Genomic DNA, 25,642 nt, shown 5'->3' on the forward strand with positions numbered 1-25,642 from the left:
TAGTCATCAGCCCTGTCACACCTGCATCCCAGCCTGAAGTTTGTTGCAGATTTAGGGGGAGCTCAAGGAAAAGAGCAGTGTTCAGAAGATAATATTCTTTTGCTGGGGTCTGAAAAATTCTGCTTTGACACAATTAAAGCATTTCATAATTCTTTTTTCTGAGATAATCTTGGCTTGTGCTGAAAGCACCTTTGGTTCAGAAGACATACATGGCTAACTGAGGCCTTGTTGGTGCATCTGGCGTATAGTTTGAACACATGGCTTGACTTTACATCCTTTTCTCTGTTAAAATTCCTGGTTTTATCTGATTCTGAGTCTACTTAAACCATGCTCACTGTTAGGCTGTTTCGTCTTCAGGATGTGTTTAAGTCCCCACTCTGCTGCAGAGCTGGGGGACACATAAAGCTGTTATATGCTGAATCCTAAGTGGGAGCAGGATGTGTTGCCACTGAAATTACTCTGTGCTTTTCCACCTCACACCAGTGTTGCACAACAGACCCTAAATGAATCCCTCTTCCATATCCCAAGCGACTGCGCTACAGTTCAGCACGGTGATTCAACATCCACGGTCTCGCTGGTGCTGGGGAGATCCTCCACAGAATGGGAAACTCACAGCAAAACAAGGCAGCTTGTGTTTTCTTGGGAGGAGCCAATTAATAACAAACTTTATCTTCATCAGGTGTTCCCAACTTTAATGAAGGCCGAAAGCCTTTTGTCCCCTTGCTCAAATTTCATCACAGCTGTCCCCTGGGCTCAGTGTGCAAGCCAGTCTGGAGGGAGCTCTTTGGAAAGAAGCCAGCTGGTCTGCCAGGAGATTGGATCCAGTTGCATCAGCATGGGAGCAGGAATGCTCCCAGGGCTGGCGGGACCAGTCCTGACTGGTTTTCCAAAGCTCCTCCCACAAGAGCTCCTACAAGGACATCCACTTACCTCACCAAAACCTGGGTGATCCAGGGATCCTGAAAGTAGAACAGCTGTTACCTGGCAAAAGCAGGGAAGGGATTAACCCTTCCCTGGGCTCCAAGCCTGGTGACAGAGTGGAATGGTAAGTGAAACAGCACAGAAGTGCTGCAAGCTGTACTGTCTTCCACCGTCATGGCTATAGGACTATCGCAGACTAACATCTACCAAAACAAGGATGAGCCAGGCCCTTGTTTAGTGGAAGATGAAATCAATAGGTCTGTGCTGATTAACAGCTGATGCTGCAGATAACTTTATGGAAAGCATTCCAGCCTTTCAGAAAGACTGTCTCAGACTGACTGCTTTGTGCAGGGTTATCAGCACTCGTGACTGCACCGTGAACCTGTCCATCAGCCATGGTGCTTCAGTGCTAGTGTTTGACCTTTTGTATGAGCACTGTTTCAGTATGAAGTTTGGAGGGAGCTCAAAGTGTGTTCTGCATGTAATTGTACATGTGTGCATCAGGTCTGAGTATCCACAGTTGCTTAGCACTGTGAAAGGACTAGACCAGGCCACTCCCTTCAGGGCCCCAGTCCCTGGAGATGCTTAATTACACAAAGGCCTGGCTTCTAGCTTAGAGGCATGGCCTGGGAACCTAAAGTTTCACATGTCTCTTCTGAGCAAGGACATTTATGGCCCCTAGGACCAGAAGGGATGAAGTTCAATATACGACTTAAATGTTACCCTGAAGACTTTTGGAAATAGCAAGACTTAACTCTGTTCCCTCTCCTGATTTTTAGAGTCAACGTCATGATTTGGGTGGTCCATCTGCCAGCTGTAGCATGGCTTAAGTTGGGAGCCTGAGACCGTGAGTGAGAAGTCGTCTTTCATCCTCAGCAGGTAAGTTCCCATCTCCCATGCAGGCAGCACAGGAGTGGGATATGGGGTGACATTCCAGCCCAGCTGATCTCGTGTGCTCTGAAGGAAGTAGGACAGGAAGCAGACAAACCCTCAGGCCTGTTTATGAAATATTCCTATGCAGCAGCTCCCAAAGTGAAATGTAGGAAGGCTCACAGTTACCAGGGGAGGAGGAAGCAGGGCTTGTGGGGAGGCAGTTTGCTAATGCCATGACCTATGCCAAAAGAAGCCTGACAATTGCTTCTTCACCCCCCTACTTGTCTAATGACTATTGGAAAGTCTTTCTCCAATGCAAAGTATCTGGGATGACTTTGTAGCACAGAGAACACTGATTAAACAGATGGTATCACCCACGAGCGCAGCTGAGCGCGGCTTGTACATGTCTTGGGGAGAAACAGGATATGCCACACAAGAGAGTGCTTTGCATGGGGTTGCTGTGCCCACACACCTTCTGCCGTGACCTGGCGTGGCGTGTCTGCCTGGCCCCCCAGAGCACACTCCTCCCAGCCCTCGGACACGGGGCTGTGCTCACCTGGCTGATTGCAGTGCAGAGGCCTGGCCAAGGGGATTGGGGCCACTGGGCACTGAGCAGGAAAGAACTACTGGTAGTGGGTTTTTTCTGTGCTGCTCTGCCAAGAGGGGGTCATTCTGCCTGGAGTGTAGTCTCCTGGGACCTCTCATTCCTCCTAGCTATGCTCTGTCCTGTAGGCAGTGTGGTACTGCCATGTGTGTGAATAGCTGTTCCCCTCAATACATGTGCCCTTCTGAGCATGTGTTGCAGTGTGTTTCCTCACGAATGCCAACCCTCTGCTTTCCCTGCCTTGGGAAGCTGAGACTGATGGTGCTTCACATCTTTAAGCATCATCTTCTCACCACCCCTGTCAGATCTGTGGAATGTACTTCACTTTGTCAGGGAACCAGCACAGGTAAGTGGGGAATTCGTCCCTGACACAGACAAAGACATGACAGTTGCAGGATCTCCCACGAGCCTCAGCTCTGCCTGCACATTTCTAGCTTGTGTGATTCACTTGTGACCACTGAGAGTCCTGTTAGTGTAACAGCACCTCTCTGATGTCCTGGCCCAGCCACAGTGGGATGGGGATGCCTCTCCTGGACATCTTCGCTGTCTCCTTCAGGCCTGTGCTCTCTACGCTCTTCCCTGCTTTTTATCCAAAGCGATGTGCTCATGGCTGTTGTGGTGAGGGGAAGGTTGGCTGGGGGTTCCAGCAAGGTGCAGGCAGGTTTGCAGTGTTTGGGGTGTTTTCTCGCTATGGGCTGTGGAGCCTTCCTTGAAGAGATTAGGCAAGCAAGACCTCATCCCACTGCAACAGGAGCACTATGTGACCTCCTTTCAGAGCTGTAGGAAACCAGCAACAGGACAGTGGCCAGTGCCTCGTGCTTCCTGCTCATGTGCAGTCTTACTCTGATCAACTTTTGTTCGTTGAGCCTTCAAGATTCTTCCAACAGAATCAGAAAACACTAGGAGCACAGGAGTTAGTCTGGAGATTTCATGCCACTCTGCGCAGCCTCCCAGAAAAGTTTCTATCCCCCTCTGGCTAGGTGGGAGGGAGCCAAATTCTCCCTTGGTGATGTGTCCTCAATACAGAACTGTTTCTTCTCCACCTCCCAGCTGATGAGGCATGAGCTGCAGTGTACAAAGGGGGCACTGAGCCAGGCTTGGAAAGCCAACCTCCCTGTTCATATTGTCTTCCTGATGCAATCCCACACCTGCCTCCCAGTGCTGGTGCAACCAAAGTCTGGCTGCCTCTGCTCACTGCCTGGTCTGAGCCATATTGGTTAGAATTCCGGCTGTCAGAGTTTAGCCTCCAGAAGAGAGAGTCCCAGTAAAGGTCTTAGTCAAGTCAGGCCTTTCTCAGAGGTGTCTTCTGCAGTCCTGTAGGATTTTTAGTGAGTCACTGGAAAACAGGAGGTAAAGAGAATTTGCCCTGGGAAATACCATGCAGTCATCTATTCCCAGCCTGCTGCCGTGGGTTTGTTTCTTTCTGTGCTACCAGGACAAGGTGCAGAGTCCCTGCAACTGGTTCTCACCCATCCACTATTTCAGGATCTAGGTGTATCTCCTTAGTAGCAAAAATTTATATAGGTTAATTCCCACACTCCCAATGAATGAATCATTAAGGGAACAAAGAAAGGTGCCTCCTTTAAAGTATCACTGCCACCTGCATTATGAACATACGCCCAGGTTTACCTGTGCATATTTAACCCCTTATCAGAGCAAATAAGTGACAGTCAGCTCTGGCACTGGCTGCACTTCTGACATGGATGGCAGGAGGAAACACGTTCTTACACTTGAAAGTGATGTGCAAAACTCAAGAGAAAGCTGGGAAAAAACCCCAAAGCCCCATATAGGATTCATTGAAGCACGAAGCTAGACCTGACCAGAGGTATGTCCCACCTCCCACACCCTTTGCTTTGCAGGCATGTTGAGGAGGAGTGATACCGGGCAGAAATGCTCAGCATCCCTGAAACTGAGCTGGAAAAATGTCCCTGCCATTAGGTAAGCCTGAAGGCCTCCTTGCCGGTAACTGATGAGCACTTGGAGGGGAGCAGCTGATGGTCAAAGCCAAAGGATGCAGTAGCTTCCAGGGAGAGCAACTTGTTTCTTCCTGAGTGCAAGTAAGAATGGCATCCCTTTCAGCTGAGAGCTGCAGATTGGCCCAAACTGCAAGGGGGAGGAAGGGGATGGCTCTATCTCCTGTGCGTTTTTCCCACTTGGTTGGGTTGTCAGTATACAGTCTGGAAGAGGTGTGCCCCAAGGATGTGAAAGGAGATAAGCCACTGAACTGTATTAGCACATGAAAGAAAAAGCAGTGGGAGCTTCCAAAGGATGGCAGAGGTTCAAAACCTGCTCTCAGAAGCACATAGTTGTGGATGATTTTACTGCAGCACACTCCTCCAGCCGGAGGTGTGGAAACGGAGCCTGAGATGAGAACAGAGCACAAAGTGAGTAATGCCAGTGCCATTCTTAGTAAGGAATCCTATTTTTAGTACGGATTGGCTTGGAATATAAATGGCTTTAAAATCAAAGAGCCAGTGAAAGGAGAACTCCAGTGAAAGGCACTGACTGCAAAGATCAAAGTACAGCTTCCCTAAAGAAGACCCTGAGACACATGATGGCAGACACTGACTCGTGTAGGCTCTTTAGCCCAGTGTTCTACACTGCTGCTGAACCATTCCTCTTCCTTTCAGGCAGCATTAGAGGCAGGATCCCCGGCTTCTCTCTTGGTCCCTGCTCTCTGCAAGCACCCAGTAAAGGGGTGTGCTTCCAGGGACTCCATCTGGCACCCAAGTGAGAGCCACATAAATAAAACAGGTACGGTCTCTCACAGCGACTCAGAAATGGGTAGTCTGGCTGCTGGCTTGTATGTGTGCTGCAGACATGGCTGTGATTTCTGAAGAACTAATGCCCTGGCTCGTCCGGAGGACATCTAGAAATCCTGGGCAAATATCCAGAGGCCTCATATTCTAACTGAATGCCACTTCCCAGCAGCAGAGGAGGAACAAACTATGGAAACCCTGGGAATTAGTGGGACCTACTGTGCCCTGCACTGTTTGTTCTGTCACTTTGCCTCATTTAACGGATACAGAGGTGACTTTTCCCCATCTGGTTTTTCATAGTCCTTTAGTGTAAATAACAAACAAAATCTCTCTCTCCATTGTCATATTAGGGCGTGTCTGTGATCCAGGGCACCTTTCAGAATGGCCTTTGCTGTAAGAGAAGCTGTTTGGTTGTTGAAGGTAGGGGGATCTCAGAGGTGGTTCAGAACCACTCTGGAAAGCCTGTGGTGGAGAAGGAAGGGCTTAGGGGCTTCTTGCTTGGTTTTTCCTTTGCTGTACAATATCAGAGGTACCATTTGGGATTTCTCACCTTTTCTCAGTGGTGGGACATGATGCAAAATGAGGAAGTTTAGTCAGATGGGGCAGCCACGAGCCCCGTAGGGAGCACAGCCAGTGTGCTGTGCAGCTCAGGGTTAGCAGAGGGACCCCAAGTGACCTCCCTGCTGCCAGCAGCTGCAGGAGATACTGCAGTTCACGTGAGAATGTTCAGGTATGTGAAACAATGGGTGTGATCTGAAGGCTTGTGTGTTTGTTTTAGAGGTAAAGAAACACCGTTTAATACTTGGGTTGTTTTCCTTTGATTAACGTATAATCTCACATGGGGAGACTCTGTAGGGAAATTCTGCCCTAGGATCAGCAATGAGTGTTATTAGTAAAGTACCTGGCTGCTGGTCTGACAGTGATTGCAGCTGGGAGGTTTATTGGGGACCATACTGCTTTTCTTTCTTTTGATCTCAATAGCTGTCTAGCAGATCTGTGAAGTTAGTCCGGGAAAAAAGAAATGTTGCAGTAAGGTCTAATTTCACCCTTCTCAATCCAGAAATATTTAATTTGTTTTAAAAATTATTATTCAGTTTTTAAATTTTGTTTTTTTTCATTTCTTGTAAAATGAAAAAATCACTCACAGAAACAGTATTTTGTTCCAAATAAAAGAAGACATTTTATTTGACCTGGAGTTTTGTCTTTGGGTGTGTTTTTGCTTGGCTGAGGTGGCAGGAGAACATCCACTGTGAGGTGAGAGTTCTCCAGGCTGCCCAGTGGGGACAGGACACAAATCATGTGTGTGCCCTTACCTGCCCGCTCATTCCCTCCACGCTGCACGTTATTGAAGGTATCTTTGTTTGCAGTAAGGTGACACAGGTGTATGGCTTTGTCCTTGCTGCTTATCCACCCAAACACGCCTCAAAGTAAAATGCAAGAGACTATAAATAGTTTGGGATCCTTTAAGGCAAAAGGCAGGCCCAGCGTATCCACGTCCTTTGGTCCCAGTTTCACGAGTGACATCAGAAATCCTGCTGAAATCTACGGATTGTTTTCCGAAGCCGAGAGCACACCCTGAAGTCACTAACTGTGGTGTTTCCCCACTGATCTCCACAGGGCAGAGCTGGGCCCCTGCTGAAGGCTTCTGACAATGCTGCTCTGCAGTCGTGGATCTGGTCCCGTCACCTCCTGTGAACTCACTGTCTCACCACTTGAGAGACTGCAAGATTTGCTAGCTCTGCTCACCTCCAGCGTAAGTGCTTAACAGATACCCATTAGGAACTAAATATACAGCATAACTAATGAAGTGACCACTGCTCTTAATAACAAAGAGTGTCAGAATTTCATTAAGTTCTTGTTCTCTGTTGGGAAGGCAGGAAAGTACAGGTAGATAACTGCACTCATGTTTGGGGTTACCTGGGCAGTTTGCAGTGTACTGAGTCCTGATGTTTGTTTGTTCTTTGTTTCCCCTGGGATTGGGTCTGTGTGCAAATCCCTGGGGTTTTTTAAGGTATGCTCTTGGAATGTGGTGAGTGAGAGGAACAAGCCCTGCTGGGAGGACAGAAGCAGGATATAGTGGGCTCTTGGTTTCAGCAGGAGACAGTGAGGAACTGCCATGAATCTGGGTGTGGAGGAAATACGTCGAGACTCTGAGCCAGGGCTGGATGCCACTGAAAAGCAAGGAAAGCAGCGGTAGAGTTGGTAGGGTCTTGATGAAGCCACCTGTCAAGTACATCTGAGGTGGAGCAATAACAGGCACTGTAAAGCCAGCCCACAGAAAAAGAGTATGGTAGTGGAGAAGTGGAGACAGCAGAGATAGGCAGAGTCAGGAATGATAGCTCTGTCAGCACAGGGCTGCTCTAGTGCAACCCAGAAGTTGGGCTTTTGTACTGGCTTCAGCTTGGGAATGGGAGAAGAATGGTGCTTTGTGCACCAGCAAGTTCTACCTGGAGATGCCAAAACACGTAGTTTATGCTGGACTAACCTGGACGTGTCAGTGTTGCTGAGGTGCTGCCTGAGCTTCCTCTGCTCTAAGGGTTGAACTGATCAGCTGGGCTCTTTCTTACAGGGCTGCAGCCAGAGAGCTACGAGTGGTCTGAACGTCCTACAAGGAGATCAAAGGCACTGTGTCAGCCCAGCTGTAGGCTTAAATAAGGCTTTGGTCCTGGTCAAGCAAAGCCATTGGATTGGGCTCAAACTAGCCCCAAAGAAATATTCAGGGAATATTAACATATTGTGAGGCAGTGAAGGAGTTGCTTGACTTCGTTTTTTCCCTCCCTCCCTTTTCTATTTGCAGGAGAAGGTATTACTCAGGACAAAGGAATGAGGAAAGTGCAAGACATGATCTCCTGATATAAATGACAGGGCCCATCCTATAGAAACACTTATGCTCTTCCATTGAGGAGATTGTTTGGGTCTTGGGAGAATAAGACAAGTCAATAATTGAAGCTGAGGCTGGGCAAAAAATGAGCTGCAAAAGCCCCAGCCCTTTTCTCCATGAATGGGAAGAAGCCAAAACTCTTCAGAAGTTATTGAAAACTGTTGTGAAGCAAGGGGCCATTCAGAACGTGGGTGATGGAGCAGGGAGACAATGGGATCTTTTTTTAATGCAGGTGTGTGTACAGGAGCTTGGCTTCCACGGGACTTCCCGAGGTGTGCAGGTACCCATCGCTGCTGAAGGCCAACTCTCAAGCTGTGCACAAGTCACCATGTTTTTGCTGCTGTTTCACTTCCCGGAGCCCAGCAGATTCTGCACTGGCCAAGGACTCTGCAGCTGTCTGGGTTTGGGGTTTTTTTCTCTTTCTGTCTGCAAGGGAATTCCAGGAGCACCTGTGTATCTGGATGCTCGCGTGCTCTGTCCCACACGTGTCTGCAGACGTGACTCTGTGTCACAGGCTGAACCCAGCGAAGGAAAGGCCTTGTGTGCCCCATAATGATGTGGACGCTTTCCTGCCCTGCGATGGTTCAGCCCTTCTGCCAAGATGCTGGGCCTTGCTTACAGAGAGACAGCAGGTAGGGGCTGGGGGACTGGCTGGCGTCGCCCCTCCCCAGGAGCCACACAGAGCTGTTCCTAGCTCCGGCCAAAGTCAGAAACAGGTCCCTTGGTTCCTTCATCCCAGCTTCACTGAGATATTTCAGGCATGCATGATATAATGACAGTGTGCTGCAGCCCAAAGGTGTGGTGGAAAATCTGGTTAAGCATGCTGGCTGAGCTGCTCCATGGATTCTCAGCTGGGACATGCTGCAAGGCACAGCTCAGCACTGTTAACACAGGAAAGACAAGAGCAGCTTCTCCCTCACTTGAGCCTGAAGAAACCACATTTTTCCATTTTGATTTTTCCATCAGCTCTTGCATCCCTACGTAAGTGCTTGCCTGTGTGTTTGTACTTTTGCCTGTTAGGTGCTGTCTCATGTTTTTGTTACAATCATCTCTTGAAGCCCCATTTGTACAAACCCACTTGTTTCCATTGGCTGCAGCTTTTGGAGACAAGTCATTCTCTCTCAGCTGCACAGCCTCTCTAGACTCAGACTGCTCCTTACCCCAACAGGAAACACTTCAGTGTAGGTCAATATTAAGCCACGTTTTCCCACAGCAGTACACTGCTTTATGAGCACTGTTTGCCTCCTTGTTATCCTCTCTGACCTAAGGCACCTGACCACAGCAGTGATAAGGTCCCCAAAGTCCTGTGTTCCTGTGCTGTACCTCGCAGGGGGATTGGCAGTGCACACTGGGGGACGTTGCCCTCAGGGGTGATGGAGTTCAATGAGGATCTGCTCTGTTATTCAATTAAAGAAAGTCCAACAGGGAGATCCAGTGGCATAGTTTGCTCTGTTAGGTAAAAGCTCAGAAGGGGAAAAAAAATCTGTTTTCTTTTCCAAAACTAATCAGTTCTTGTTTTCCTTGGAAAAATGGAAGTTTGTGAATCTGCAGAAACTACATTTGCAATGGCAACTGCAAAAACATCAGGATTTTGAATATGTAAGCATGAAGAATTTTTGAACAAAGGGGAATAGGGAAATGGAGAGAAGCTGAACTTTTCAGCCCTCTTGCCTTGTAGTCTGACCCGGTGACACTGATGTTTCCTTTTGTAAGGCCTGCAAGTCCAGCGTGGTTTGGTGTTTGGTTGGGGCCAGGGAGTGTGGCCAGCTGTGCCAAGGCTGTGCTGGCAGACACACCCCTGCCCCTGCTCTCCACTGGCTGGCAGCTGGGGGCTCATCCCCGGAGCATCCCTGCAGACAGGGCTGTCCTGGCCCTGCAGCTGTGTGGGGAGATCAGAGCGACTTAGATAAAGATCACAGATAGAGCTAACTTCATTAACTTAGGCTTCTTCCAAAGGCTGCTGGGTCTAGGTGACTCTGTGTCTTTGGGTTGCACCATCCTCTGGGAGTGAGAAATCCAAGCATCCTCTCTCCTGGGACCTGGGAGGGGGGTGCTTCTTGTTCATGCTTGTGGTTTTCCATGCACAGAAACCTTCAGCAGGAGGGGAAATGCAACTGCCAGGCCTACTGACTGGCATAGGTTTTATTACTGAGGGCTTAAGCTTCCTTGTTGCCTCGGTTTCTGTGTCTGTAAAATGAGATTAATCATCTTTGTCCTATAAGCTCTTTCCTGGAAGAGGAAAAGGATGAGAGTGGAGAGAGGTGTAAGTGCTAAGAAACACACCTGATATGTGGCAAGGAGGCTGTTACTCAGAAGCTGTACTGAGGAACAGGAACAGATTACCTATGCTTCCAAGGGCTGGTTTTGTATCCGTATCCTTAGAACTGCCCTTTTTGTTCTCTTGCACTGGGAAGATTGTCTCCCCCTGTGTAAACACACCTAAGTGCTTGCACAGGGGCAAATCCTCCACATCAACATTCCTCACCTTGTACTCTTCCTTTTGATAAACCTGATTATTTCTTTACCTTCATCCTCTCGAGCACTCGTGGCTCTTCCCACCTGGGCACTGTGAGCTGTTCATGAAAGCAGGCCCTTTATTCTGGCAAGTCTTTACCTAAACCATCAAAATGAAGCTTTGCACGGTGACAGGAAAAGGGAAATAAAACACCCAAGCCAGCAAAGGACTTGGAGGAGGACAAATGGCCCCACTTGCTGAAACTGTGAATGCACGCCGGCTGAGCTGTGTTAGGGCAGCAATGCCAGGTACTGGGAATCAAATTTTGCTTGCATTCTCTTTGGCAGGTGGAGCACACACACACCAAAGCCTCGGGAAACCCAAATTTAAACAAAGAGCTTTGGCTCAGCATGGGACAGGGACTTAGAGCAGGAAAGGCCAAGGCCAGCTGCACTGTGCCCAGCCCCAAGATTAGCCTGTACTTGGACGTGGGCAGAAGTTTCTGCTAACGTGAGCAGCAGGGAGGTGATCAGTCATACCAGCCTTTGGCTAGAGTCAAGTAGAACAAAACCCCAGGGTCTTCATATGGAATGTATGCAGAAGGGGACATATTCCTTAGCTCAAGAGCTTGGAGCTAGGAATGCACTTTTAAGTCAGCCTTTTGAAATTCAGCAACTTCAGCTGTAGAATCTCGGTCCAGAACTCCGAAACCGTGGCATAAGTGTTGGCAATTTGCTTGTGTAATGATGACAGGAGTGGACAGGCTGATGGACGTCTGCCTTTATGTGTTTCCTCCTTGAAGTCACAGTTCTTCGTTCTTGGCAACCATTTCCACAGCAGTGTGTAGATGAGAGTTCATAGATACACATTAAAAGGGAAGTGTGAACACACAGGCTTTTAAAAAACAAATCCAGGGAAAGAAGCCCTCTGAGCAACCACCAGGAGAACAGAAACACAAAAGGGTGGTTTCCCCTTTCAGGATATGGAATCATAGCTTAGAAGTGAACCTTTTCAGATATATTCAGGCTTTTGTGGGTCTGCCAAGCCAGGTCATTAAAGTTACTCCCTAACCACATACTTGTATTGTATGCTGATGACCTAGATGTTTCCTGCACAGGAGTTGGGCAAATTCTTCAGAAAAAAATCTCGTTTTGGGTGGCTTTCTTTTAGTTGAAGTTTCATTGAGGGAACAATTTCTGGATGATTCCCTCTCACTTAGCTGTTTATACAATACCTGGGTATGAGAGGAGGGAAGACCCATATGCTGCTGGTGACAGCAGTTTCATTGTGTTATTTGCAGATGGCCAGACTCAGGAACTCTTCTGGTATTTGATTCTAGAACTTGTCTCACCGTTTCCTCTTTGTCTGTAATCTTTGTTAGGCTTAGCAGTCATCATAGAATCCCAGAATGGTTTGGGTTGGAAGGGACCTTAAAGCCCACACAGTTTCAACCCCTGCCATGGGCAGGGACAGTGTCTCTTGTCCTGTCACTACATACCTTTTCCAAAGTCCCTCTCCAGCTCTCTTGTAGCCCCTTTAGGTACTGGAAGTTCTCCCTGGAGCCTTAGATCCTGTATCACTAAGAGGAATAGTTATTAAAATCAATCAGGGAATTATTATAGCCCCAACAACATGAATTATGCTTGTGCATGGAACACCAGTGTCATATTTGCATGCAAATGAATTTAGGTTGTTTATATTGTGTTGCTATTTACTGTGAGCAATGGTAATTGCTGGGCTGGGCAGAAGCTGTGCGGGTCATTTTGAGCTTGGATTCTGGAGGAGGAGAGCCTGCACAAGTGTATTATCTGTCACATCATTTATCAGTCTCCTTTTAATGACTTTTGAAGGCACTGACAAATTTCATCTACATTTGACACTGGGGCAGAGGTTTTTGTGGTGAGGAGATTAAGGGACAAAGGACAGATGTGCCCAGTGAACATTAATTCCACTACTCAAAGAACAGCTTGTTTGGAATTAACCTCAGGAAATGCTCCTTTACTGGCACCAAACCTTCCTGCAATTACATGGTGATTGTTACAAGGTTTTACTGAAATGCTGGGAATTGTTCTGTTTCAGCTTGCTGGACAGGGACGTTTGTCTGTATCTTCCAAAACAGGTCTGCGCTTATATGTTTGTTAAGTTTTGAAAAGCCAAATCAGATCAAAATTCCTGAGCTGCTTCAGAGAGGAGGCACTTTGTGACCAGTGCTGTGTTCAGAAGATGGGGCAGATCCAGAACTACTAGTCTGATTTTTAGAATAGTGCAGCCACACATCAACTCCATTTAATCTTTAGAAACCACCGATCCTAAGTGCTGTTAGTAGTTAGATAGAACTTGTATAGGCCCTGTCCCTCAAGATTAAATCCAATATTTCTTTTTCAGCTTGGAGGATGGAGGTAGTCAAAAGGAGATGCCTTTGAACGGGAGCAGAATAACCAGAATACAGCACTTCATATACAGTACAAGACTGATTTTATGGGGTAAGGCTTCCTGATAGTTTGCAGCTCCTCCAAGGGGGTTCAGGTCACATTACAGAGCAGTTTCTCACCTCAGGTCCATGAAGTCATTCATAACCATTCTCAAGACAGCAGGTGATCAGGTCTCTGGGCTTTCTCCCTGTCTGCAACAGTATAGATTCCCAAATAAATATGCAACACAGTGGCAGTCGTAAAGTGGAAACTTAAGAGCAGTAATGTGAAGGACTTGCTTTTAAATCCAGCGTCACACATTTGGAGTGATGGCATGAAGTTTTTATGTGAAGCCCAGTTACTCCTTGTCATTGCACAAACATCAGGTGTGCAGGGAATAAAGCAGGGATTTAACTTCACATGGCAGGAGCAGTCCACTCTGGAGGGAGCACTGCTCACAAAGTGACAGGAGAACAACAGAGTCAGTTATGCTCAGGTGCTGCTTGTGCACAACCGCTCTCAAGGCCAGAGTAAAATAAAACTTTATCTGTGATAAAGTTTATCTGTGATGAGGACAGATCTAGGTGGTCATGGCTTGCAAGCTTGTAACCTCTCCTTTCTCAGGTAAGTCCGTGTAGCCTCTTTTCCTCCCACTAGATGTGGGAAGTGTCAGTCTGCTGTAGAATCCCTCTGTGTCTGAGTCAGATAAATGAGATACAGTTTTGACCAGAATAACTGTAGTGAAAAAAATAACACTTCTAACAAAATCCACTTTTTTCAGGAAAACTTTTGTGCACACACCTGACATAGGGCCTGATAGGTCTGTTGGACTCATTACGGTTCCATTGAATTGTTCAAGTTGATTTTGTTCTTTCACATTCAAAACGTAAAAGTCACTTGACACTTTTTTCTGGATTGCTAAATGTCTTTGTCTGAATTTCCAGTATAACCAGAAGTGTTCCTAGATGGAAGTAGCAGGAGACAAGAAAAGATTAAAGGCCAAATTATATAAGGGGAGAAAAGCAAAACAGGGGAAAACAATAATTTTAAAAAAAGTTTGTTTTCTTTCCATAAAAATATTTCAATTAAGTGCTTTTCCCCAGCCCTAAGATGATGTGAGGGACTAAGAGGGAAGATGCATTTTATAGGTAAAAATTATGTAAAATAGCTATTATTTATTATCTTACTACTGCTATTTTTATGGGCTTCTCAAAGATGAGATTTGAATGGGGAAATGTAACTAAATGAAACGCTCCCAGAACTGAGCCTTTGCCTTGTACTCCTCATCAGCCTAATTCGAAGCAGTGTGAAGTCTGTTATTTGACATTACCTCGAAGGCAAATTTTTGTGCCAAATTTGAAATAAAAGGCTGTGATTTATATTTCCTACTTTTCATCAGAAACAGGGAATGTGCAAATCAAACAGAACTTCCTGTTTCCAACCTTTCAGCAAGTGCATGTTTGCCTTCCTCTCCCATTGCAAAAGGGAAAAAAAAAAAGATGCACTTGAAAAAGGATGGATCCTTACCTTCATATTATGTCTGCAAGAATAAGAATTAAACATGTCTGGACATGACAGGATCTTAGTAAGGGCTTTGATTCACAAGTGGGAACACTTTGTATTGGGACAGCTGTTGTTATTCCTGCCCGAGCTCCCTGCTCCAGCCCTCAGAGGATCCCGCCTCCGCTGCAGGGGTGTCTCGGTCGGTCACGAAGCAGCTGAACTGCCACAGTTTATAACCAAACAAGTAAAGTAGCACCGTGCTGGTTTCACTTACCTCACAGTGTGACCAGACGCACAACAACTGCATTAGTGTCAGATCTCCAGCTCATGAATGTCCCCCTCAGACTTCAAGTAGAAACAGCTGTTCCAGTTATACCTCCCTTGTGCTGGGTGGCCTACCTGTGAGAAGCACATGAGAAACTGTGCAGAAATTGGTATAACTCGTATTAGAAGATGAGATTGTAACAGGGTTGGTGTTCTCAGCTCTCTGCTCCTTCTCCACTGTTGAAGGAACACCATTGTGCTAGGCCTTTATTTTAGAGTTGGGTTACCACTCACAGTTCTCTCAGGAAAAGGGAAAGTGCTTGGACACTCAAGATTTAAGCCGAGCTGCCTGGTTTTTGGGGTGCACAGAGGCAAAAATGTGAAACATAGTGGAGAGGAGAAGTCTTGCAGGAGAAAAGCAGCACCAAATGTGACCAGGCCTTGTGGTTGTCACAGCTACGGTAGTGGTGGGGATCAGGTTAATGAGAGTGTCTGTCAGCAGCTGGGGGTCAGCAGGGGCTCTTGGTGCTTGGCTTTCAGGGAGAGCCACAGGTGATGTGGTGTCTCTTGGTTTCCTGTACCGTTGTAGCCATCCTTTGACACAGCTCTGGCCTGCAGAGTTTCTGAGGAGCAGTGACCAAGCTCCTGCCTGGCACTGGCCTTCGTGGCACGTGAAGTGTCACCTCGCGTGGGTCCCACTGCAGTGCATCCCATGGCACTCCTGCCCTCCGCAGAGCCCTGGAGCAGGCATGGCAGAGGCTGCCAGGCCCCGGAGCTGTCGCTGCTCCCTGCCCTTTCCAAGCTGCAGTGCCATGTGTGAGCTGCCCAGCCAGCTCCCGTCAGGCTGTGCATTTCGATGCAGCCATCAGCAGTAGCATGGCTAATAGGCTGCTGTTTAAATGGCTGTAATTAGGCTTCAAAGTAACCATTATGATGAAAGGGGGAAATCTCACATTCCTCTCCACTCTATCATTTCAGGGTGTCTGGCAGCACCCCAGAAAGAAAAAAGTGCATCACTTGATACCACCAGAGCTACCTGTTTGCAAGGAACATCTCACCTTTGCTTTATAAAGACCTTTTTTTTTCTAGGAGAAAAAAATCCATGCACTTACGAATTAAGTACTCTATTCTCTCCATTCCTGTGGGTTCTTATCTACCCCGTATGTTACCGCTTTGCAAATATTTGAATGGAAATGACAAGAGATAAGGACAGGTGATAATGTGCCCTTGCTGCAGCAGGCAAGCCCCTACCAAGCTACACAGGAACTGCAGGGATATTTTTCAGTTTATTGTATCTTAGAAGGAATATGGTATTTTCTGAGAGCCTGCCTCTTCTGTTTACTCATTTATCCACTGCAAATTGTTTCGAGTATCTGAAATGCTGGCATTTATTTATTTATTGCACTAGTCCTCTTTGTCCCCCGTTCCATGTTTCATTCAAACCCGGTTGTGCTGCAGGAGGAATGACAAAGGTGATGCTGCTGATATCAAGTGCCAGCACGAGCTCAGCAGTGGCTCGTTTTGGAAGAGGACCTCTTCCTTGCTAAGTGTCTCCATGCTGGGAGGAGAGCAGGCTGGGGAGTCCCAAGAGCAGCCCTCCGCACTGTGTTCTTTGTTCCAGCTCCGTTTTGGAGGATATTAGCAGTTTCCATCCTCCTCCTGATTCCACTCCCATAAAACGTCCTTCTTACTCATGAAGCAGAATACCTAGATCCACCTTCTTGCCTCCTGGCTAATTACTGTCATTATCTGGCTAGACAAACTTGTCATGAGATTAGAATCTCCTCACAAAACAGGGTCATCTCAGGAAGTTCTTGCTATCCGGTTTTGTGTAAATCAGTCACCTCTGCAGCTAAACGGCAGCTCAGATTGTTGAGAATTCACACGCTCCCAGGAGGGGAGCAGAGGAGCATTTCCACACAGGAGCTGCTTCAAAAGGAGCTGGGCGTTCCCACTGACATCAGTGGGGCAAAGCCTACGCCCACTCTCTTGCACCTGCTCAAGGAGTTGTCCTTTAAAGATACTGAAAAGAACTAACCACTTGCAGCAATTTCATTGCCTGGCTGGATCATTACTGTAATAAAGTCGTTATATTCTACTTACTGTATCCTTCACCCTCTGCTTTGGCAGGTTACCTCATCAGAGCTCTGCAGCAAGCTTCGACCTGCATGGAATAAAGGCAGAAGCCACAAATTAGGCTGGTCATTTTTTTGTGTCTTTTAAGGCTTTGGGTAATTCCAGCCAGAGATCTCAAACTGAAGTATATTCACCCCCCTATGTAAAACAGAAACTCAGTGCTGTAGGTGCTGGGTGGTTTGCCCTCAAATCTACGGGGCTTTCACACAGGCCCTCTTGGGCCTGGTTGTTTCTGTGTGTGGAGAATGTAGGTCTCTTTGTGCTTAGGCAACTGAGAGTCAAACACCTCTTACCCAATTGCCTTCCTAAGTAGGCGAGCAGCAGGACTCCTTCCTCCCATAAACCTCTGGTGACACTTCGCACGCTGGCCCACACAGGGCCGGCCATGCCGGAGAGCACTATGTCACCAGTGCACTAAATAACTGTACTGTGTTTTAACAGGCCTGTGGCATCAAGGAAATCTGTGTTACCCCACCGATGCTCCAAAACGGAAATGTGCAGTTATAGGTGACTGTAACCCTGGCTACAGCTAAACAAAACACTCCCTTCCTCAGCTAGTGTAGCAACCTGAACTGCAGATGGTTCCGGCTGTCCTATAGGTCTGTGATGCTCCAGTGACTCTCCTTCTCATTCTTTAGTGAGCAAGACACAGCTGTAGTGGAAGAAGGTTGCTCTGAGCCAGCATCTGGTCTAAGTTCTCTCATTTTCCATGTGAGTGTATCTCGAGACCTTGCTGCAATCCACTCTTTAAATAGTACCTTGCAGCCTAAGCTTATTAGGTTGTCCTTGAGCTTTTCTGTGTTCTCCATCCCTGTGATACCTCTGTCTTTTGCAAGTCTCTTGTTGAAAAACTCAGAGATGTTGGTCCACGTTGTATGGACTAAACTGAGGCTGGTAAACACTAAGCTTAAAAAGCCTCCATTCTTTCCTTTCGGGAACTGAGTTTCCTGCATTTCTGCAGGCCTAGTGCAAGGCTGTGCAGATGAGCATTCAGAAAAGGGGTGCGTGCACACATTCTTAGTGAGCAACCCTTAGTGAACATGAACAATTCCGGTTCATGCCTTCGCCCAGCAGGGCAGGAGAGCTGCCAGGTCCTCAGGGCAGCAATTGGCTGCCCTAATCCTTCCTCTTCCTACAGTTTCCTGCTTCACTTACACACTCTTGTCCAAATTCAGCAGATGTTGAAGTTGGGATGCTACAGACAATAGTGTTCTCTGATTCATCCTTAGAGCAGGCCCTGTCCTGTGTAGGAAAGGAGGCAAAAATACAATATTACCTGCGTGTATAACAAGGCTGTTTCATAATGCGTTCACACAAGAGAGCCAAATGAGGGTTGTACAGACAAACTACTTCCAAAGGTACCCAAATAAATGAAGCTTCCTACTTGCACAGATTTGTGACCCAGCCAGCTCTGGGGTGAATCTGGCTTGTGTTTGGCGGTCTGAACAGCTCAGGGGTGAGCATGGTGGGTGAGGGTGGTTGTGTTGGATTGCTGAGCCTTTCCTCAAGTAGCCACGCCTTTGTGTAGCGATGCTGTGACTTGTCCCAGGGGGAAAGGAGAGGGTCAGAACTGAAAAAGCCCTGGACACTAGTCAAAGGATCCATCAGCTCAACTTGGTCAGTCCTAGAAGAGGCTTCTTCCAAACCACTGGCTCTTAAATCCAACCTGTGCCTGGATTATAGAAGTTGTAGCAGAGGATCTTCCTCCGGGTTAATCTCAGTTGATATCACTTTTTTCATACTACTGTAACTGGTCTCCATTGCACTAGCAAGTGTGCTGGTACAGGTGAGAGGGAACATCATATTGTAGGGAACAGGTGGTGGCTGCAAGGATTGCCCTCCAGAAAATGTCCTTAGTGAGGTGCAAACTGAGGCTTGAACTGCCTCTTGTTTCTGCTGAGAACATGTTTATGAGCAGGCTGCTAAGCCAGCAGGAGCCACTTCTACATCTCTTACCCTCCCACTGAAGTGCTTCTCCTTTGGTTTCATCAGCTCTTTGTGAGATCTGAGAAATGCTCAGGGTCACTCCCCAGGGTAACTTGTAAGAACAAGCTGTGCCATGTGCCCTCAAACCAGGGCCACATGCATCTGAAGTCTTACCCTCAGCTCAGGTTGATATTAGTGGAGAGGAACAGTTAGATCAGAAGATACTGCTCTGAGAATGCCACGTTTGTGAAAGGAGCAGGTTGTTCCTTTCTTTAGTGAGCAGGGACGGTGCTGGCTGTGACAGCAGTCCTGCTCCTGGCAGCTCTGTTGGACTGCGGAGGCAGAGGGGTAAAATAGACCACTGACAACTAATGGGGAAGGGCAGCTCCAGCAGAAGAGTCTGAGGGAGAGAGAAAAAGACTCAGTTTATGGCTCGTTGTTTGGGTCACCTGCCTGAGATAAAGCACTTCTTCAAGTCCTGTTCTGCTGGTTTTGGGTCTCAAGTGATTCATTTCTCCCAGAGCCACCTCTCAGTGGGATGGAGCTGCTGACCTCCCAGGTCATGTTCCCCTTCCTCCGTATCACCTCCAGCTCTTCTGCTGGTGCTGTGATACCATCAGGGGAGTGAGGGTTTCAGTGCTGGCTTCTGGCACGTGTTGCAACTCTCAGCACCTGTAGGCTGTCGAGGCAACAAGAGCAGGTATTTTGTCCTGACAGGGAGGGAGAGACCCTTGAACAGTGCACTGAGAGGGGCGATTGCTGTGGTGTAGGGAATGATTAAACACAGATTTGTGATCTTTACCTAGGCATGAGGGAAGACAGAACCTTGAACTTAGGCTCCCATCCTCCTGCAGACTTCTGCTAGCAGCAGCATCTCCTATTCCCTCTGGTGTAGCTTAGGATGGGAAAGGAGGTAGGGTAAGTACCTGGTGCTGCAAGATGCTTCAAAGTGACCTTCTCTGTCAGAAACTTCCAATCTGTCCAACGGTCTCTATATTCTCTGTATTGTACCTTCTGATCCACATAGCTCTGTAACCATTTGGGAAGTTTGGCAGAGCATAAATAAAATATATTGACACACATAGCAACCAAAACCACCTGTCAGCTCAATGTGTAGGTTTTGGATTTAAGATGTAGAATAAATTAGACATCAAGCTGCTAGTGTTGGATGTACAGTACCCAGATTATCCACGAAGCTTCCTAGATATCCACCCTAATCTTGGCTATGACTTAGAAGTGAGGAGAACAAGAGATCAGTTTGTGTTCTGGCATTATTTCATGTGTGCCTGTTTGTGGAGAAGTCTTTACTGGCCTTCCAATGGAAACAAAGCACTTGTGTCTGCAGACCTGAGCACTCACATTTCCTGGAGAAATACATGCTTTTTAGGGGTTTGTTTGATTTGTTCATCAAATGCAAGGTAAAAGCGCTCTCTAATTCCCTCCCGTCTTTCTGGCTGAGCAGGCTCACGCTCAGTTGAGAGGCATGAGGCCCTGACAGGAAGGTTGCACCCCCTGGCTGGCTTTCCTTCCCCACTGACTCTTGCCGGGGGATCATTGCCTTCTCTGAGGACCTGTTGGATTTGTGCTGGGAAGCAGCGCCCCAGCACAGCTGGACTGGTACTGCATCCCCTGCTTTTCCTCCTCTTTTGCGCTGAGGCGTTTACCTCCCAGGAAAAAAACCTCTCTACATTTTTTCTCTCCGCACAGTGGGACCTTCTTGCCCCAGCAGTAAAGTGACTGAACCGTGCTGAATGCTGCAGGGCTGCAGCACCCACAGTCACTCTCATGGCCACAGCATGTGCTGAATGTAGACTTGTCCTTCAGCAGCTGAGGGAAACAGCATCAAGTCCCTTCCCCTCACTGCTGAGGCTTCTCCACTACATCGAGCTGTTGGGGCAGGACAGGCCGTGCAGCTGCACCTTCACAGATCACCTGTGTCTGATTGGTGGCAGAAAGCTCTTCCCCCACCCTATTTCTTTTTCTGCTGTGGAAAAGAACAGCATTCATTTCCAACACTGCCTCAGACAAAACACTTGAGGGTCTTACAAGGTTTTCTTGTTTTCTGGCATGTTACTTCCTTCTCCTGTCTGAAGGATTTACAGTTTTTCCCTGGGGCAAGCAATCTCCCTGTGCCCTTTCCTTCCTCTATTATAACTTCCTAAAGCCAGTCCCATCTCTGCAAACCCCTGGAACAGTGATGGGGAGCAGGGGATGGAGAAGAGTTAATGTCACTGATGTAAAACCCAAGTGTATTTCAGTGTTTGTTTAGTACTTCACAAACTATAAACCACCCTGTGGGGGTGCTGGAAGTAGAGATAAATAAATTAGTGACTTCACAGGCAATCGTTGCTGATTTTGTTGGGTCTATGAGAATCCTCTTCCCCACAGGAAGCCATGTTGCCACACAGCAGTTAACAGCTCTCTCTTGGGCCAGACACAAGTGTTTTGTGTGTCATGGATCATTTCTGGTCATGACCACGTCGGTGCAGAGACAGTGGTCAAATGTTTATGAGTTTATGGATCCAGCACCAAACACATTACAGTGACATGGTCACATGCCTTCCTAGTGATCAGCAGTACTTGACATCCAACTTACGGTGACGCATTTAGTTGAAAAATAAAAAAGGATCCAATGAACAAAAACTTGCAACACTAAGGAAACACTTCCGGGGCTGAGCCCATCCTTTTGGGACAACAAATTTTCTCTGTTGGCTGACAGTGCATGGTTCTGCCAAGCTTTCTGGTACCTTGAAATCTGTTTTCTGAAGAAAAACATTTCATCACATCCTAAAACCTTATTGTTGGCTCTTAAATATTGTGAAATGTAATTGCACCCTATGACTGAAAGGCAAAGAAAAGCGCAGGAGTAATACAGAAAACTGTGTCACAGCAAATGATAGATGGGTTGAAGAAAGGAAAATAGGTGGAAAAGACTGAGGGGAAAAAAAGAAAACAAACAATAGCGTTCCATTCACACCATTATGTCCACTAGTGTTTGATGATCCTTCTTTGAATTCTTTCAGGTAGTTTTTGAACCAGTTTATATTTCTGACTTTCACTTCAGGCTGTGACAGTGAGTTCCACAGGTAAAGGAAGCACCAAGAAAGAATGATGGTCCCATTCAGACAGTGGCCTCAGAACACATCACTGGGTGAACAGGCTCTTCTCTTTCACACCTGCGCTCTAAAATTTGCCATTATTTTTGCCTACTTCTTGCGTTACGGGACAAAGTGAAAAATCATTTCCTGATCACATTCTCTGCTTCACTCCAAGTATCCAGCATGTTCCCATCCAGTTGTTTTCTTTTCAAGTGAGAGGGGCCCCATCTGTTCATCTCTCCTGCTGCTGCAGCTGTTTTAAATCCCTCATCAGCAGTGTCGCCTTAGACTTCCCTATTTCTGAAGGAAAAGGACGTCATAGCAGTGGGTTGAGTAAGACTGCAAATGGTCAAGATAGTACCACGTTATTCAAGTACCCCATGGCACAAGCCTTTTTTCTTCATACCTTCTAATATCCCTCTGGCTTTTTTTGACCTCTGCAGGATGCTCTGTAGGAGGAGGAAGACTTGTGCTGCATCCAGGCTAGAGAGTTTGAGGAGGGTCTTCACTGCCACACTCTGATGAAATGTAAAGGAAAAACAGGCAAAGCTTTTGGCAGCTTGGAGAACAGCGATGTGTAGGGGTGGAGAGGAGAGTGTTCTGTTCTAGGAAGACATCTGTGTGAGGGCCATGGAGGGAAGGAGTTAAAGACTAAATGAAACCTCTCTGGTTTGGGTTAAGGTAGGGCTGAACACAAGAGCTTGAAAGCTTATGTGTACCTGAGGCTCCTCCAGAGGCCTTAAGTAAGGCTGCCACCCCAAATTGTCCTGTCTAGACTACTGCTGTCAGAGCATGGCTGGGGCCAAAGAGCAAGGAGTCAGGAGTTAGATTTGCATTTCTTTGCTTGTAAATGAAGTGTAATTAATAGGGAATTTTTAGGACAACAAGCATGGCTGTTATACAGCACAATGTAACTAACCCTCACACTCAGAAATTACAAGTAGAGCCCTCAAAAAGCTCCTAGAATTGGTGTAAACTTGATATGACACAGTATTTTAGCCTACGTATTTTGAACTGCATTTTTTTGCTGATCAGCCTTCAGAATTCAGGGGTCAACCATTTCAATATCTTTCTGTAATCCTGTGGGCTACAGAGGCAGTTCTTTTTCCTTTCTTTCTTTGAAATGGAAGGTGAGAATCTCATATAATTGCAGGATTTTCATCTGTAAAAGGCAAGGATTGCTCTGAGATGAGAGCGCTGTCACCATAGCCAGTGACACTACGGACTGTTTTCTGGGAATTGCTGGATTAAGGCCCTCCCCAGCCTTCTAGGAAACCCAAATTGTTGATTCCTCTTTCCAGTTTTGTTTCATGAGACTTCTCTCTTGTGGCTGAAGCCTGTATTTTCCACCCCTGATACTGGTGAGAATGCCAGCCTGAGCACTGGGGAGCAGCAATAGGCTCCAAGCAGGTAAGCTGACACCTCAGTCTTGTTTATTAGCTCTGCCTGCCTGCCCTGGCACAACGGTGGATTTTTTTCCTAAGGGCTGGCACCCCTTTCAGCTGCAACACTTGTCCTACTTTAAACAAGTATCGTTGCTGTTATTATGATGTGACCCTTCAGCCAAACACCCATGGCAACCAGCCGTCTGTGTAGGGCTGTTTCTCTGGAACAAATGAAGCTGTGGCTCCATCTCCATCCCAGGACTTCACCCTCTGGGAAGGACAGCTCAAGCTTCCCATGTCATTCAGAGAGCTTTCCTCCTGCTCCTTACCCCACCCCAGCCCCACAGGATGAGGAGCTTGTTTCCCATTCCTCTCTCAGCAGCTGGATTTATTAGGAGCCCGGGGTGGGCAGAACTGTGTTGTCACACGTGTTCAGTGCACTCCACAAAGGGCAGAGTGAGAAACTGAGAACAAACCCAAGAGCTGTAGCTGGTTTCTGTGCAGACACACAGACCTGCAGTCTTGCAGAGCACACCTCTTTTCCCTGTCGTCTCAGTCAAACCCAAGCTTCCTCATTCAGCTCAAGCTTTCCTTTGGTACAGTCAGAGTGACCTCTCACCTGGGGCTTGCCTGCCCAATTTGTAAGCCCTTTAATAATGGTGATCCATTATCCTACTTTGCACATCAAAACGCACGCAGGCTCCTCCCAAACAAGAGAACTTGGCAGATGAGCCGTGGGTAAAATGCACAATAGTTTATACAAATTATGCTGTTCTAGGGTGTCATTTCTCTTTCTCCTCAGTAGAAGGAAAAGATTTCTTCCCCTCCAAATCTTACAGAAGCAGTGTTTATAAGTAATCACTGCAGTATTAGGTTTATCCAGACACAAGACCACTCTGCTGTGGATGTGCTAGGTAATAAGGATGCAGATGAAAAAGCCTCAGTGTGTCCCAGTGTCTCTCCAAGATCAGGCTTTCCCTTGCTGCAGCATTGCCTGTGGCTCTGTGTAGCTCTTTGTAACTCCTGGGTTTTGTCCATCTCTGAAGGGAGCTCGTGCTTTTTGTGATTATGGAGCATCCTGCACAAGAGATCTCTAATTTGAGCTGAGTATTAGCTGAGTGTCTGGCAAATTCTTCGTGTAGAAAATGAAATAATCACAATGCGTTCTGGCTTCTCTTAGAGGCTTCGGCTTCTGGTGTCACTGTGCAGTGGGTGTTGTGTCTGTACACATCACAGTCACCCCTGAGCAACAAGTGGTGTTTATTGGAGCTGCTTCCCCTCCCAGCAGTGCAGGAGGGGAGTCCCTGCTGACGCAGACAGTGCACGCACTGGACGTGCCAGCCTGTGGGGAGCGGGAAGGGCTGTCACTGCAAACACATGGGCCTTTCTTCACGGCCCCTCTTCACGGCATCGGGCCACTTCTGTTGACACAGCCCATCAGACCTGCCATAGCGAACCTGCTGGCATCTTTTAGATCTATGTAAATTCTGGTGTTGATGAATTCAGCAGCTTCCTCTTGAAAACCTTTATTGAGTGACTTTCACACTGCCCCCACAGAGCCCTGTTCCTTGAAGTCAATGGGAGATCTGGGTGTGGTGAGAAGTCAAGATCAGACCTGTAAATCAGATGATAAAGAAAAGTGAATCAGTAAGAAATGCTTTTGGGGAACGACATATTCCTTTCCCATCAATTAAAAGCAGAGGGAATGTCCCAGGAATAGCTTCTATCTGACATGTGAGGGACTACATTTCAGCAGCATAATGATCTAATAGGGCTTTCTGGTAGGTTGAGGACATAAAAGCACACTTGTGCTAAATACATTGTTCAGGCCGTCTAATAAGATCCATTTCTGAAGAAGGATATGTAAATTTGTGTGGTTACTCCAGGGATGCATTCAGACCTCTTGTGCACTATTAGCATATCCCGTGGCAGAGCCCAGTCCCTGGCAAATTGACATGCTGTGTGCTATGCCCCAAAAATGTTTGATGTGGCTATTCAGGCTTCAGGTGCTCAGCCCCAGGGAACATATTCTGCTGTGTCCAAATCTCTTAGGTACACCAAAAGCCTCCCTTATTCACTGTCTCCTCCTGAAATATCCATGGCAGCTTACTGTGAAATTATGTACCACTTCTGTCCTTTTAGTTGCTGAGTTTATTTAATTACTGTTATTGCAGCTTTCTTCGTGACTTTCTTCTCCTTTCATAAACCAGTGGTACCTGGCCTGCTGTGGGTCACAAGTCATCAAGAGGTTGCCTGTGACATCATTGCAAATAAAATAAAACTGCACAAACATGTGCCCGAGCGTGTGGAGAGCTCAAGCACAGAGACAGAAAGAGGAACCGAACGTGCCAGCTTTCACTGCCAGCAGCTGCGGCGCTCCTGGTGCCCTGCTCAGGTGAGCTGCGCTGGCACAAGGGGCTTCTCTT

The 25,642-nt window shown here is 47.2% G+C and overlaps 1 protein-coding gene across 6 annotated transcripts in view; it reads left to right on the forward strand.

The window, feature by feature from the left end:
• The first annotated feature begins 1,713 nt into the window (after positions 1-1,713).
• Positions 1,714-25,642, forward strand: part of LOC127474088 (uncharacterized) — an 80,237-nt gene continuing 56,308 nt past the window's right edge. For 4 of the 6 annotated variants that reach the window (XR_007905727.1, XR_007905729.1, XR_007905725.1 and 1 more), the window contains exons 1-2: positions 8,124-8,670; positions 12,879-12,976. Coding sequence is in view for 1 of the 6 variants with exons in the window: in XM_051794531.1 (XP_051650491.1) it covers positions 8,591-8,670; positions 12,879-12,976; positions 25,391-25,611 (399 nt within the window). In the remaining 5 variants the exon portion in view is untranslated. Of the gene's footprint in view, positions 1,801-6,774; positions 6,911-8,123; positions 8,671-12,878; positions 12,977-25,390; positions 25,612-25,642 lie in introns of those variants that run through there. The other 2 variants (XR_007905728.1, XM_051794531.1) reach the window with 2 other exon arrangements.

The sequence above is a fragment of the Manacus candei genome, unplaced genomic scaffold (genome assembly GCF_025592945.1).
Source record: "Manacus candei isolate 608988 ecotype Guabito, Panama unplaced genomic scaffold, ASM2559294v1 h1tg000039l, whole genome shotgun sequence".
NCBI classification, from domain to species: Eukaryota; Metazoa; Chordata; class Aves; order Passeriformes; family Pipridae; genus Manacus; species Manacus candei.